Source organism: Callionymus lyra, chromosome 9, assembly GCF_982586985.1.
Source record: "Callionymus lyra chromosome 9, fCalLyr1.hap1.1, whole genome shotgun sequence".
Lineage (NCBI taxonomy): Eukaryota > Metazoa > Chordata > Actinopteri > Syngnathiformes > Callionymidae > Callionymus > Callionymus lyra.
In genome coordinates this window covers 3,520,704-3,535,533 of record NC_141826.1, presented here as the reverse complement: position 1 = coordinate 3,535,533, position 14,830 = coordinate 3,520,704, and the positions used below count along the sequence as shown (strand labels likewise).

The 14,830-nt window shown below is 36.5% G+C and overlaps 1 protein-coding gene across 2 annotated transcripts in view; it reads right to left on the bottom strand.

The window, feature by feature from the left end:
- Window positions 1-8,903, bottom strand: part of LOC148071492 (mitogen-activated protein kinase kinase kinase kinase 4) — a 33,533-nt gene extending 24,630 nt beyond the window's left edge. For both annotated transcript variants that reach the window (XM_087798476.1, XM_087798477.1), the window contains exons 1-5: window positions 8,741-8,903; window positions 7,875-7,940; window positions 2,073-2,129; window positions 1,377-1,502; window positions 1,183-1,293 (exon numbers count right to left, since the gene is read on the bottom strand). In XM_087798476.1, the coding sequence (XP_087654602.1) occupies window positions 1,183-1,293; window positions 1,377-1,502; window positions 2,073-2,129; window positions 7,875-7,940; window positions 8,741-8,797 (417 nt within the window). In that variant the 5' untranslated portion in view covers window positions 8,798-8,903. The remainder of the gene's footprint in view (window positions 1-1,182; window positions 1,294-1,376; window positions 1,503-2,072; window positions 2,130-7,874; window positions 7,941-8,740) is intronic.
- Window positions 8,904-14,830: the final 5,927 nt, after the last annotated feature.

Sequence of the window (14,830 nt, the reverse complement as noted above, 5' to 3'; positions counted from 1 at the left end):
ATAAAATAAATACTAAAAAGGTCAAGACAACACAGAGACAACATAAAAGTCTCAGAAAATCAAGGGAAAAAAGTCATACATAACACAAATAGGTTTTGAAACTAGAATGATTGAAACAACTTCCTGGTACCACCCTTTCTGAGAGTGTACTGGATTAGTTTAGGTTTAACAACAAGATTTTACAAAACAGGTGAATGTACACTAAAAAATGGAACCGTATATTATCGTGTACAAGATTCTACAAACATCATTCTTGGTTTATAGATCATTAAGGGCAACAGCGCAGTTTCTCACAACCCTGACTACTAGAAGCTGCATCAGAGATGCAGGAAACTGGCAGAATCAGGGTCAGCTCTCACTACTAACTGCAGAAAGCCTTGTTTGTTTGACAGCAGCAATAATTCCTGTGGTTTCTTGTTTGGCTCAGTAATCTAAATGCATCGTCTGTTTCAAAAGAAAGCAGAATTCTATTAAGCGGCAAAAAACACAGTCTAAATAAAGACTTTCCTTGTGATATGCTGAAATGTGTCAATTGGTCCATGTAAAAGAGTTGATACAATACAGTACAAAGAAATTCAATAAGTTGTTTCAAACTGTGCTTAAATAAGAAAGGGTGATTTAAACTGCACATTTACAGTGTGTAGATAAATAATTGTAATGATAATTTTTCTTTGAAAAAACAAAACACAAGAATATAAAAAGGTTTCTCCACACCGGGTAGTGAAGTTCAGACAGTATCATTGGTAATACAAGCCTCATAAAAGAAAGTGTATTGTTGTTTTCTTGAAATTTTGACCTTTTATCAATTAAAGCTGAATTATTTAAATATAATTAAAAGGAAACCGATGTTTTGATTTAAGTGTATTTTAAATAGATCTTGCACTTCTATCATGTCATCAGTATGTGTCCGTTTGTACAAAACTGTCTTTTCATTGAAATATTTACATCACAAAATGTGCTTAAGACCCGCCCACTGAAAACACGTTCTTTTTCTGGTGATTAAATCTAGTATATTTGCTGTGATTGGTCAAACGTCAAGGTTTGTCACAATGCGTCATCAATCCGGGAAGTCTCCAAGGGACTAGTTGTATAAACAAAATGGGGCGTTAATACAGTTGGCTGTCTCATTCCTTTCTATTTCTACTTGGTGCAGCTTTAATAGACTGTCGACAATGGACTCACCCTTAGAACTTCCCGGCAGATGTAAGAGATCCAGTCCTCTTTCAGGCAGTTCCCCTTGGTTTTCTTAACAAGGTCTGTCACAGAGCCTGCTCCACAGTACTCCATCACCAACTGCAAGGAACCAAGTCATAACTCTCTATTAAGATCACTAATAGAAAGCTGATATTCAATGTGCGTGGTCAAATGCAACAAACCCAGAGCTGGTGGTCCCGTCCAGCAAGACCTTTCTTGATAAAAGCTCCATAATAAGTAGCGATGTTCCTGTGGTGGGAATAGTTCTTGAGCATGTTGATCTCCAGTTTGATCTCTTCTTCTTCCTCCTAAATTCAATAAAAAGGTAGAACACCGTTAGCCATTAACCTACAGTATATAATAACACAACAAAAACAAACCAATTTTCATGTCTCAATAATAAAATCCCACAAAACATAGACAAAAATACAATGAAAAAAGTTACTTCAATACTCTCATTATAACTTTTTTGTATCAGAGTTGCATACTATTTAAAATGCACAAAACAGTGTATGAGAAATAATGCCCTGATGATAATCCAGTTCTCTAGAAGATAATTAATATTTATCAGAAATTGTAAAACCTTGATTCAAGGCAGATTACTGTAGTAGTTCAGTACTTTAATTATTAAACTATTTGTACATCTAAAGTTAGGTTAAAAGTAGGTTGAATAGAAACATTTGTGGAAATATTTTAAGCATTTGAATAACTAATAAGTCTGTGCCTGAGAAGCAGAAATTCTTTATTATGTTTAGTAATGAAGGAGTTTTTGTTCTGAACTCCTGGGTCACATTATTATATACTTCACATACTGTTTTGTCTGGTTGGACACTGTGGAGGACAGGAAATATGTTGGAGGAAACTGAAAGCAATGTTACCTCTGTGACATCCATGACTTTGATAGCAGCCATCTGTCCGGTCTTGACATGACAACCCTTGGGGCAAAAAAATAAACATATGAGTCTGACATTTCTTTAAATATAAAATATGGATAATTATCAATCAATAATAAGACATAAAATAACACATTTTAGTTTCATTAACATGTTTTTATCACAAGAACCTGGAAGTGAAGTGAATTTCATATACCCTGTGTGTGTGCATGTGGGTGTGTGTGAGAGATTGTGTATTTAATTAGATTTTGGTTTTGGTAGTAGGATTAAATATGCATCAACTAAAGAAACACGAGAAAAGAAAAGCAGAATCTGATCAATATGAGAGTGAGGTAAGTTAAGTGAAGTTCTAAATATACAACATTAACCTACATTTTACCACATGTTCATGGTCTATGTGTTCTGATCTATGTATCAATACTGTGTGAAATGGAAATCTCTCAAGCAACATTTATATATATTTCTATATGAAATTACAAAAATATAGAAATCGTCTTTAAAGTAAAAGTGGCAGTTATGAATGTTAAAAATAAACACAGGATTCTCAGAGAATAAAGGAAAAGCCTGCACGAATAAAAGTGTATTAAGATGTTTCTTGAAGGAGTCAGTAGATCCATCAAACACAGAGAGAGAGGAAGATCGTTCCAAGGCTTAGGAGGAACAGCCTGGAAGGATTTCTGTCCTCTGTTCCTGAACCGTGTGCGTGGAACCATCAGTAGATTCTGATCCGCAGACCTCAGAGCCCGAGCTGGGGTGTAAGACTAGATCAGATCATTGATGTAAGGAGGAGCCTGACCATGAATAGCTCTGAAAGTAAGAACCAGAATTTTAAAATGATTCTGAAAGAAACTGGAAGCCAGTAAAGAGTTTCAAGGATCGGGGAAATGCGAGTTCTTCTACTAGAGTGGGTCAGAACTCTCACTGCAGAGTTTTATATCAGAAATGAAAACAAACTGTAACAATAGTCCAGACGAGAAGACACAGACGCATGAATTATAAGCTCTAGATCATGTTGTGACAACCTTTTCCTAAGTTTAGAGATTTTTCTCAGTTGAAGGAAATATTTCATGGTCAGTTTTCAGCAGTGTTCAAAGTGAAGACTTTCTATAGGATTTATATTATATTTCTGACTATAAACTAAGGGATGCCAACAATAGTTCAGGTTTATAATACTTTATCTTAAACACTACTTTTTGATCACAAAGTCATACAAATATATCAAAACTTCTTGTGGTATATGCAAGCATAATTATAGTGTTTTACTATTTTTCACATACACGAAAATAAAAAAAGAAGAAAAATGAGGACTTGCTACACACTACAATCGGAATATTGAGAAGTATTGTCATTTTCTCACCTAATCATTTTTGGCAGAATGGACATTTAACAACTCAGACCTCAACTAAATTGGTGGACTTCCCATATTTCCATTGACTTCAGACTGCCATGCAAGTGTAAACACAACGGCTGTCCCAATGGGATACTGCTTTCCTCTTCACTCACCATTTTCTTTCCCTCTCCTATCTTCCTTCCTTCCTTTAAGTCATTCTCTCTGCCTTCGCCTCAGTCTTCCTTCCTGTGTCCTTTCCTGCCACAACAATCCTGACCCATTCCTGCTCCTGCACGCCATCTTTTACTTCAACTAATCATTCAACATGGTGTATACGTTTATTTTCCCATCACAAAACAAAAGAAATGTTTGCACTTGATCATTCAGACAATTCTGTTTTCCTCAGTGATTTTAGACAACAGGCCATAAAGAGAATTTTTAAAACCAAAAACAGACCCTGAAACATGACCTACATCTGGAAGTCGTTTGGTCAGCAGATTTGTTAGCACAAATAATGTATGAATAATTTGATCTACGTCATATGAAGAGGAAGTGAAACTAGAAAGACAAAAGGAAGTCTTAAGTGATTCACTCATAAGAATGGAACAACGCCAGCTGTTTCACCACAGACAGACCCGCTGTGTCCCAACAGAGACATAAGTGGTGAACAAAACTGTTGTCCGGTGCCAACTTTCTTTAAAAAAAAGAAAAGAAAATGTTTACATTTTGAACTCAATACATTATATATAAGTCATGACCTGAACATTTAGATACATTAAAATACACATCTTTTCTGAACAAAAAAACAAAACAGCCGCATCAGCAGTGACCATAATGTTAACGCTGTGTATAGAAGGGAAGTTCCTCAGCAAACTGGAAAACGCCCAGTGTGTGTGTCAAGAGGGTAAGACAGCAGAGCACAGTGAGTCATGATGATGCAGTGCTTAGTGTGTGTAATATAGAAATGACTGGAATCCAGTCGTTGAACTTGATGAACTTTTTGTCACATGATGATAAATGCATCAGCTTTATGTCCTAGCACATAGTTCCTGTTATTATGGCTTGCAAGCAATGAACAGTACCCTGTGTTTTTTTCACATCGACTTTGAAATTAAAAGTTGTTCTTTTTTTTTTACTTGCTCTCACAATATGTCACCATCATGATATTTTGCTCATCATAACCATCATGATACAGCAGTAGCGCGATGATCCATATATTGCAAGTCATTTCATTCACAACCTTTCGCAAAATCTGTGTCACTTTAGATATTCACAATGTTTGTTTTGCAATTCATCCATTCAACAGGACATACAAATCTTTGTCAATCAATTTCACATAAATGACAGCAAAGTAAAATCAAGTATATACCCCAGAGATTCCACAGAGGGGGACTTCTTGTCTCAAAAAGTGTAAACGTCAAGTGCAAGTTTGGAAAAATAAGAAGTAGTAACTCACAGGAACTTAGTAGGTCAAGGGTCAGTCAGACTAATTTGGCATATTGTGCGATTTTCAAGTCAACAATAACTGGAAAACTTTTAAAAGCTAAGGATAATAGTAAACCATCTCACCCATTGTTAGTCATGCCTCTAACAAAGCCAGAGCGGATAAAATAAATTATGAGGATGTGTAATGTGATGTGAAACAGTAAAAAATCTAGAAAATGCAACCTGAAGCCTACTGTAATACTTGGAAAACCATGTTGTGGTGTCGATAAGTCAAAAATCTGATCTTGTGAACATTATTGATGATTATGATAAAGCGATATAATCATAAGCTATGGGACACCACTGTCACATCAGTAACTATATTTAGTTAAGAACAGGATTGATAATATCATGTAATAAAGATGTACAACAAAAAGATGATATTTGTGATAAATAAAGACGATAAATCTAATTACTTCATACAGAAGAGGCCTTCGCAATTCTACTAGCATTCATAGTTGTAGTCATGAATTATGCAAACATGTTTTGGTCTGTAATAAAAATGGTGTACCTGAAGTAACCGACTCAAGACAGCGTGAATACTATTTTCATTTGACAAAATATGTCACACTATTATCACTGTAAACATACATCAAATAAGCATTCTTTAGATATCTAACATTTCTGCATGATTCTATTTTTTACAAACAGACAACATCTTAAAAGTTTTGCTTATGCTCCTTTCACTTGGCAATTTGGTGATGAATACACTCATCTAACTTGTTCGATTAGTTCACATAGAGATCCAGAAGAGGTTTATTTCAGAGAACAGAATGTATTGCACATCATGGTAATCACTTTTATTTAGGTTGGATGGAATTTTGAAGTGGAGTAAATCAAACCTGAAACCTACAGAAGAGGTAAATAATAGCTTTGTCAGCATTTGACTTTTATGCCAATCTACGCTCCGGTTTCGTCAAAGACGTTGTTGTGGGCTTTCAGTCTGAGCTATTGTTCCTCCGGTCTTGTTTTGGCCCTGTTTCCCACTACAGAAGCAGAAATTTTGCTTGCAAGTAATGCAGTCAGACATAAACAGAAAACTTGATTGAAGTTCAGACTGTTAAACAACCAACCTCCAAAATGCCATTTCCCCTCCAAACTTTGCATGTTACCATTTAAACAGGAAATGCCAGTGCTTGAAATAACAAACGTTTGTTCAGTTAACAAAGCAATGTTTCCTAAATATATTAATAAACTTTTCTCATGACCAGAAAAATGTTCATTACTAAAAGTTCTAACACTATTAAACCCTGTAAAAAAGCTGTGGAAGTGGGTGACATTAGTGAAGTTGATTTTTATTATTTATTATTGAAGTTACAAAATGTTGACTTTATCTATGTCATAAGCATAGTATGTATGTCAGGTGATCATTTATTTATGTCATGTGATTATTTATGTGATCATGAAGTATATCATGAGAATATGTATTATGTCATAGGAAAATTATGCATGTCATGAGCATGTCATTGACAGTATGTCAAGTTATCATTATGCCGTGTGAGCAGTTAGTTATGTTGATTCTATTCTTGCTATTGACAATTTGATGGTTCAAATTATTTTAGGTAGAAGTGAAACTCTTTTAGGCGACTCTTCCGTCTTCACAGCAGACACCCACCAAACTCTTGGTGTCTCACACTGTAAACACTTTTTTTCTAATCATGACGAACCCGGATGAATTGTTAACTCATCCATGGGCTAAGATTTACAAATGCCACCTAACTTAAGTCACAGCTTTAGCATGAGCCGTCGCCATCCTCCCAATTGCAACGATGGCAGACCAATTCTCACGACAACAGTTTTCAGTTAGTTTTGTGAGTGTTTCTTTACCCACATCATGTTTATTCGCTGCAGAACTTAAACTCTTCTGTATACTTAACATATAGTAGCACTTAAATGTTTGTGTGGCAACCACATGTGAACCTGAGTTTCACAGCTGCACATATCTAAAAAAAAAGGCACAACACCTCCCATAACCACAACCCTCCTCTCTCACGACACACATTTAGAGATTGCACAATGAGGAAGTAAGACGACTGAGGAGATTTAAATGATGCTTGCCTCACAGAACCATGTGTGGGAATTTTTGCTTTACTGTTATACTCAATGTCAAAGTCAGCAGGGATTGCTCACCGCCCTCTCTTCGGTGTGTAACAAGTGCTGTAACAAGCACTGTTTGCGAAATCCAAGCTACATTCAGACTTAGTTAATCCAGATGTCATGTTGAATAAATTGTAGGCAGAAATTTATTTTGTGATGTTGATATCTGCCCACACATTATTTTGGGATATTGTATGCGTGTGTGTATATCAGAACCAATGTTTATTGCCAACATTGATGTTTGGTGATCTCAGAACTTCATGCTCTCTAATAACTAAACATACCACCATTTTTTGGCAATCTCTAAACTTTGAACAAACAAATTATTATTCAACAATGTTTCTATTGCAAATAACCTTTTGTTACTTTTGTGAATAGATGGTTAGATATGCTGGTCGGGCACTTATTTCATTGACATTCCAAATATCTTCTTTTTAATCTTCAGTCAAGACTGGAGAGACATTTAAACAAAACCCTTTGCTTTATCTTTATGTCACAAAAACAGGTTTTCTAACTTTCCTTATCTGCTTTGAAAAAAGTCAAATCAAAGACTAAATCTTTACCATAACCACACTCACTCTTCTGTGATGGGTCAAACATTAAGGTTTTTCACTATACGCCATCAATCCCGGAAGTCTCCAAAACAAAGGGACTCATTTTATAAATAAAGCGGGGCGTGACTACAGCTGTGTGCAAGATGAGAGAAGCTTTTATTATTTCATAATGGACTTCGCTCTTGTAACCTCTCGTTTGCTAAGATTTCAAACGTTCAACGATGATTTACAATGCAATACTAATTAAGAACTTTCAAAACTGTATGAAAGAAATGGAAACATCAAATGTAGCTCTTGTTAAACTGTGACACACAAACTCACCTTATACACCTGTCCATAGGTTCCATTTCCCACCACTTCCACCAACTCAAAGATTCCTGCTGGATCCTGTTTCAGGATTAAATAAAAACAGAGTTGTACCGTTTATAGGGAAAAAAAACAATAAACTATTTAAAAAAAGTTTTCAACAGAAAAAATATTCTATAAAGAGCAACAGTTCATTGCATAAAAACAATAGGGTTATCACAAATGTATCAGTGGGGCAACAGGTGTGTCAGGTTAGATCAAGAAAGGTCCTCAGATAGTGTATAAGTTTTTATGCATCCAGATTGTTAGTTATTTTCAATAAATATGCATGATTAAATGTTATTAGAAATAATTAAATAAAATATTTTCCATAGTACCATTGAAGCAAATTCATATGTTTTTTTTTTTAATCTTTAATTCCTACTTCAATTTCATTTTAAACAAATTCCCAAAGAATATTTAAAATACCTAAATACGATACACATTAAAACCAATAAAATTAGGTGTTCAATAAAAATGATCGTTCCGGAAACTATTTAAAACACATTTAAGGGTTCAATCACATTAAGCAACACAACAAACTATGGTCAAAATGTCGCTTTTTTTTAATACTTTTCAATAGTCTGACCCAAAATGCTTTTATTTGTTGTTGCATCCCTGCAGTTAGCTAAACAGACATCCTGCTGGACACGACAAACACAGCAGAACAGTTAACGTTCTGTCTCTTTTTTTTGGTCAAAACACAATATATACTTTACGAAAACTGTAACTTAAAATAGCATTTTGAGTGTAAATCTGTGTAGTTGAAGAGGATCTGCCAGTAGGACTCAGAGTAGAGTTGGCAAAGAAAAACATTTACTTAAACGTCAACATTCACTTACTCGTAAAGCAGCGAGGTCAATGCTGTCCAAACTCTGTGTCGTGTATTCCCTCGACATGGCTGCCGTGAATGTTGTCACCAGTTACAAAGTTCAGACATTGAGTTCGTCTCCATGGAAGAAGAAAGTAACGGGTTTGTTTCCTCTCGACTTCATTCTGAAGTTAACGGCGTGTCAAGCCAGAGAGCGCGGTACAATACTTCCGTTTAGGAGCTTTCAAAATAATACACAGGCTGTTTCCCCCTGATTTCAAATTAAAGCGATTTTTTTAACGTATCCTTGGACACGTATTAGAACAGCACACGTACACATTGAAATATAGTGTTGGCGCTGGCGTGCGTGTGTGGATGTGTGTGCGCGCGTGCGTGTGTGTGTTTTGTGGTAAGCAAGAGTGAGCGTAACTAGTGTGTCACTAAAGAATACTTTCTCTGTTGTGTGACACAGTGGACCTGTTCACACCAGGGTCAGCTGCCTACACACACCGACGTGCACACATCCACACGAGCATCCACGCACACACACACACACACACACACAGAGTGAGCACGAGTTTGTTTTTGGAATTCCTTCTCAATATAAATAGCTACAATTATAAAGTACAATTCCCGGAATTCGAATAAAATGTGTTAATGGAAGGAAATCAATCGATTTGAAAAACGTTTTTCGTATATTATAAAAGTCTTTCTAATCCCTTTTAAACCTCATTCAACCGGGATTATTTAACAGTTGAAATAAAGAAAACTGATTTAATAACAAGAGTCAAAGTGCAAGATGTCTTCTTGTAAAAACACTAGTTGATCAAACCAATGAACTAAGAGCTCTGTTGCAGGAATAAAAAGAACAAGGGCCAGATTTTGGTTCTGATTTCCCAAAGATTTCCAAAAAAGAGAATTGATCACAAGCTATTTTTGGACTATTTTAATTGATCCTTGTAGTTCTGTTTTTTCTACCATTTCCTATATGTTGTCTGCAGGTAACAGTGGGCTTTGGTCTGGTCAGCTGGATATGACTTACGTTAACACACAGTGTGGCCTCTGTAAACAGTGCTGTTGGTTTTTTGATCCAATAATGCAAACACCCTTCAGAGTCCTCATCCCTTTGGGTACCTTAGAGTGGTTGCTTGAAAGGGCATCTTTGGGGGATTCCCTCAGCTGATTCATAATGGCAGGCCTCTTGGGCTTGAGTTTTGTCTGAGGCAAAAAAACAGAATGTAGGAGTTTTGTTAGGCTTTTGAAAATTATTTCCCACGGCTTCAAAGAGTTTCTCAATCTCCGAACGACGTCTCAGGAGAGGGAAGCAGTGTACTTTCACCACAGTGTCTAGTGGCAATTGCGTGCTGCTGACCTGATCTCGGGGGTGTTGTTGCTCGATAAAAGAAAAGGAATATTTGGAAAACCTCCTCAATCACTAATGTGCATTTCAAGGAGGGGGTCAGGGTCAGGGCACTCTGACGTGGGCTCCTCTATCTCTGGGCCAGAGATTGCGTTTTTCAAGGCGACTTATTTGTCAGGATGTCATGGCTGAGACGCTCTGGAACATAGCCTGAACAATGGGAGACGTACATCTGGATTGTAAGACCAGGAGCTCGGTCGGCATAGCTGCTAGTAATTCTGACTTGTTTCTAGTAAGGGTTAGATTTGCATGTGCTGAAATTTGTCTACGATTCTATTCATAACTTTTATGGTACAAATTCATAGGTTGTGTTGTGGGGTCCAGTTTGGTTTTTGTAGATGATTTGGTCTTGTTGGCTCCATCAGGCAATGACGTTAAGCTCTTGCTGGAGAGGTTTGTTAGTGTGAAGCAGCATGGATTGAAAATCAGCACCTGCCCCAGGTAAAGGAGATAAAAAAACTCTCAGTCTTACTCACTAGTGAGGGAAGAATGGAGCACAATATCGACTGGCGGATTGGGGCGGTTGTAGCAGTTGGAAAGCTGTACCTACCTGTAGTGGTAAGAGAGAGTGAAGCCGAGAGGCAAAGCTCTTGGTAAACTGGTTGATCTTTGTCCCTACCCTCGCCTATGGTCACGAGCGGTGGGGAGTGACCAAAGGAGTTTTGTCTGCAGAGTTGCAGGGCTGCGCAGGAGAGGCTAGGGGGTCTTGAAAGAGCTGTAGCTGGGGATAGGAAAGTATGGGCCTCCCTGTTGAAGCCGATGCTCCCTCGACCTGACCCCCAGATGAGCATAAAAAGACGACAAAATTCATGTTTTGTCTTGCACATCTAAAAGTCAGCTGGAGAAGCCTACAAAAAGTTTTTTTTTAATTCCTTCAAACAAGCAGTTTTACGACTACGACTTGCTTTTCAACTATTCTGAAAAATAGTTTATAGTATTAAAAGTTTACTTATAAAATCGAATTAACACAAACAAAAAAGCAACAAAATGAAATGAAATGTACAGTCACAATATAATAAAATACATCAATGACAACATTTACAAATATTTAAAAACCTAAATAATAAACAGCAAAGGGACACTTTTTCTTGTTCTCTAAAGTCTCAAATGAATGCTTTATCCACTGTGTTATCTCAGGGTCAAATGAATTTGTTTTATACCTTGTGTTGTCTCTGGCTCAAGATTGACCCTGAGACAACGGCTAAACACAATTTCCAGCAGCCATACATTTTCTATCTTATGTACACATAAAGTTAACCTATGTAGATTTAGAATCTCTATATATAAACTTGTTCATCACTTTAACTGTTGAAAAGTATTCTGATAATTGATATTATTATCAAAAATGGTTGGAAGTTTCAGTCCTACATGTCCTACAAGTCTTTTTTTTTCAACTTTATGTAACCCAAATCCACATTTCCGTGTTATTTTCAACTAAAATTATTTTTAATTGCATAATATGGCTACAGATAATGCTTTGACATCATTTTGGCTGTTTACATTTACTTGTCCTGGCAAATCATGATTTGATGATCATTTTTTTTATCCAGAATAATTGAATCCAATATTTACTCTTAATCGGTGTAGAATCTAATTGAAATAGTCTATTTGTAGTGTTCTGAAGAGCAACCGTTATAAGTAAAATGCATAAACGTCTCCTAAAATTCCTAAATTGCGACTCACGTTTTCATTTAATGGACACAAGAGGGCACTGTTGCTTTATCTTTCGGACTTTCTTAGCGGACACCTTAAGGTGGTATAAAACCTTATTTTTTCGACAAACCTTATCACATTTTAGAGTACACATACCGGACGCCCAAAACTATGAAGCTGTCGTGTTCAAGGGTATGACCAGGAGTGTCCTTCTTTGGGGGGTCCATTTTACCCAGGAAAAGCCATCTTCTTTTACCTAAACTGCTCAAATGAATTAAATCATCATCATAAATGTCGTCAATTAGATATTACAAATTATTATTTGTTTATCTTATCTGACATTTACTGTTAGGGTGTATCCTTCTGGGACGAAGAGCATAACAAATATAAATTCAATTCAAATTCAAAAAATAAATACCATTAAATCCTAATTAAAAAAAATACATTTTCAATTAATTTGAGTCACAAACTTCTTAACATTGAAAAACAAACGCTGTTTAGTACAACGTGAGTAACTACAGAAAAGACACAGCTGTACTAAGTATATATTTTAAATCTTGTAATTTATTTATTATTTAATCATATTTTAAATATTTATTTCTGCAATTGCAATGTCTTAATTTAAAATAAGGTAAGCACACAGTAATAGTCATAAGTCAAATGGTAAAACATTTTCAAAAATATTCTTGTGTTTTTATTCTGTGATTTGTTTTCGGTTTTAGGACTTTGTTACCTCAATTTCTATTATCGGTTTAAGCTTTCATTCATGTGTATCCTAATCAAGAACAAACTGTGTACTTGCCAACACATTCTTAAACATCAAGCTTCTGTGATGTTGGTGATTGTGAAGAATAAATAAACATTTGAATGAGATCTTACTCTGGAAAAAATATATCACTCACCTTAAAACATCCTCGTTGTATAGTATGTAACACATTTGGGAGGAAAAGTCATCATCATGTTGTCATTGTCTTCAAACCTACTCTTCTAGCATAACATATTTGAACAGACCAGCATTTAAAATGTTAATCCAATATTTGTTGATGAAACTTTATAGATGCATTCGTGTCTTTCTTCTTGGCTATCCTGGAATCAAGTCCAGATTTCAGTCTCCAGGTGTCACTGTTTATCCAATGTTTACAGAGACTTTAGAAGAATCCGCGCTGAAGGTTCTATAGCAGACAATCACAAATTATATTTTCTAAATAGAAAATTATTTTTGTAGGCATGTTTGTCTTCAAGAAAATATATCTTGAAATGCTGATACACCTGTCTCGCTTGATTGGAAGGACAAAAAAGGTCTGACTAAGGAAAATATGTCATTGTTTAATTGTCTTCTCTGATCACTGACCTGCCAGGCCAGCACCCCCTAAAGGTTGCAATATAATTCCTAAATGGTGATACACAGAATAAATTGAGAATTCATTTTCTATACGTGGGAACATTCCGCCAAGGTAGAACAGGAACTTCTGAACGTATTATTTATTTTATTCAGCTTTAAGTTTGCAATTTAGCCACCCTTAACCCAACTGTAAACGTTTTGGACTCTTTCACTTATGTTCAAGCTTGAAGCTGGGAAGAGGGACAGTCAGATGTTTTCAACGCCTAGATTTAAGCCACGCCACACCCCAATGATTGCTCCAGCGGGGCGGGATGCGGCACTGATTGAACAAGCTGTCCGGCGCTCTGCCGACAGCAGCACCTCATTTGCAGGAGGTTGCTTTTAATCTGCCCACACATATCTGTGGAGGAGTGTAAACATCCAATTAGGAAATCACAAACTGTGTAATATCAGTTCAATGGAGTTAATGTATCTTATTAACTGACGGGTGCCAGATGACAAGATGGCTTATGTATCTATCCCTGGTCAGATTGTTATGTCTAGTAAGAATCGCCTCCTTCTATGATAACCTGAGAAAGAAATATATATTTATAGACGTTCAACACGAACGGGCCAAGCAATGAACTTTCAACGATTGTGGAATTTTGGCTAATCAAACCTAAATCGACTGTAGATTTGTTGCCGCCGGCGGGTGTTGAAAGTCAGAAACCTTTAAGCAGCAACTATTTGCAGCGACTCGTTTGAATGCTCAAACAAATCTTGTGAGAAGTGCACCTTGTTTGGCTGCAGCTGTAACCTGGCATCTTGACCTCCTTTTTCGTCTCTCTGCTCTGATTCACTCCTGAGTTTTACATTCTCTGAAGCATCTGCTGTATCTCATTAATTTTGCTCTGTAACATTCTCACTCAGCGGAACAGCAGGACACTTAGGCCCACACTCATTTCACCCCCTGCCCTTCCACTTAGGCCTGTCAGTCTCGTTCCAGCATCCACAGTGAACGGCGAGTTGTTCCAACTGTTGACAGCATATATGTGCTTTTCATTTCATTCTCAGATAGCTAGCACAACAGTTATTCATTTTTTGGTATCTAAACATTAAAAATGAGCTAAAACATAGCAAATAGGCCAGCTACTGTCTACCATTAACCAAAGTTTAAACTTGTTTGACGCTAAATACTGAGTGTCTTTTGTTTTATCTTAAAATAACTCACATTTGAACATTCCTTTTCTTAACACAAACCTGGAAAATGTGGATCAGTAGAAACCTGTGTGGGGGAAAAATAAGTCATTTTTCTTCTAAATTCTAAGGGCAGATACATTAATGGTGTGTGCAGCAGTGATGGGCTGATGAAGCTTCACGAAGCAGTGTAATGTTGTTTAGAGGTCAGTAGGTGGCGCCATCAGTTTAAAAATGATGTGATGTTTCATTAGAACATTGTTCAAAACAAAGTAAAATAGTGCAAAGACCTCCATCCAGTGGACTCTGAAAATAATGACAAAGCATCATTACACCATCACTAGTGTGGATACTTAAATAAGAGCAAAGCGTTTCCTTAAGATACCACACCATGGTTATCACCTTACCATACTTTTGTGCCTGAGCAAATTCCTGAGTTTAATAGTCAGATGTGTATAAGGCCAGCCCCCCACAATAGTGGTCCCTCACCCTGTTCACCTTCTTCATGATTTTTTTTTTCCGTACTGTAC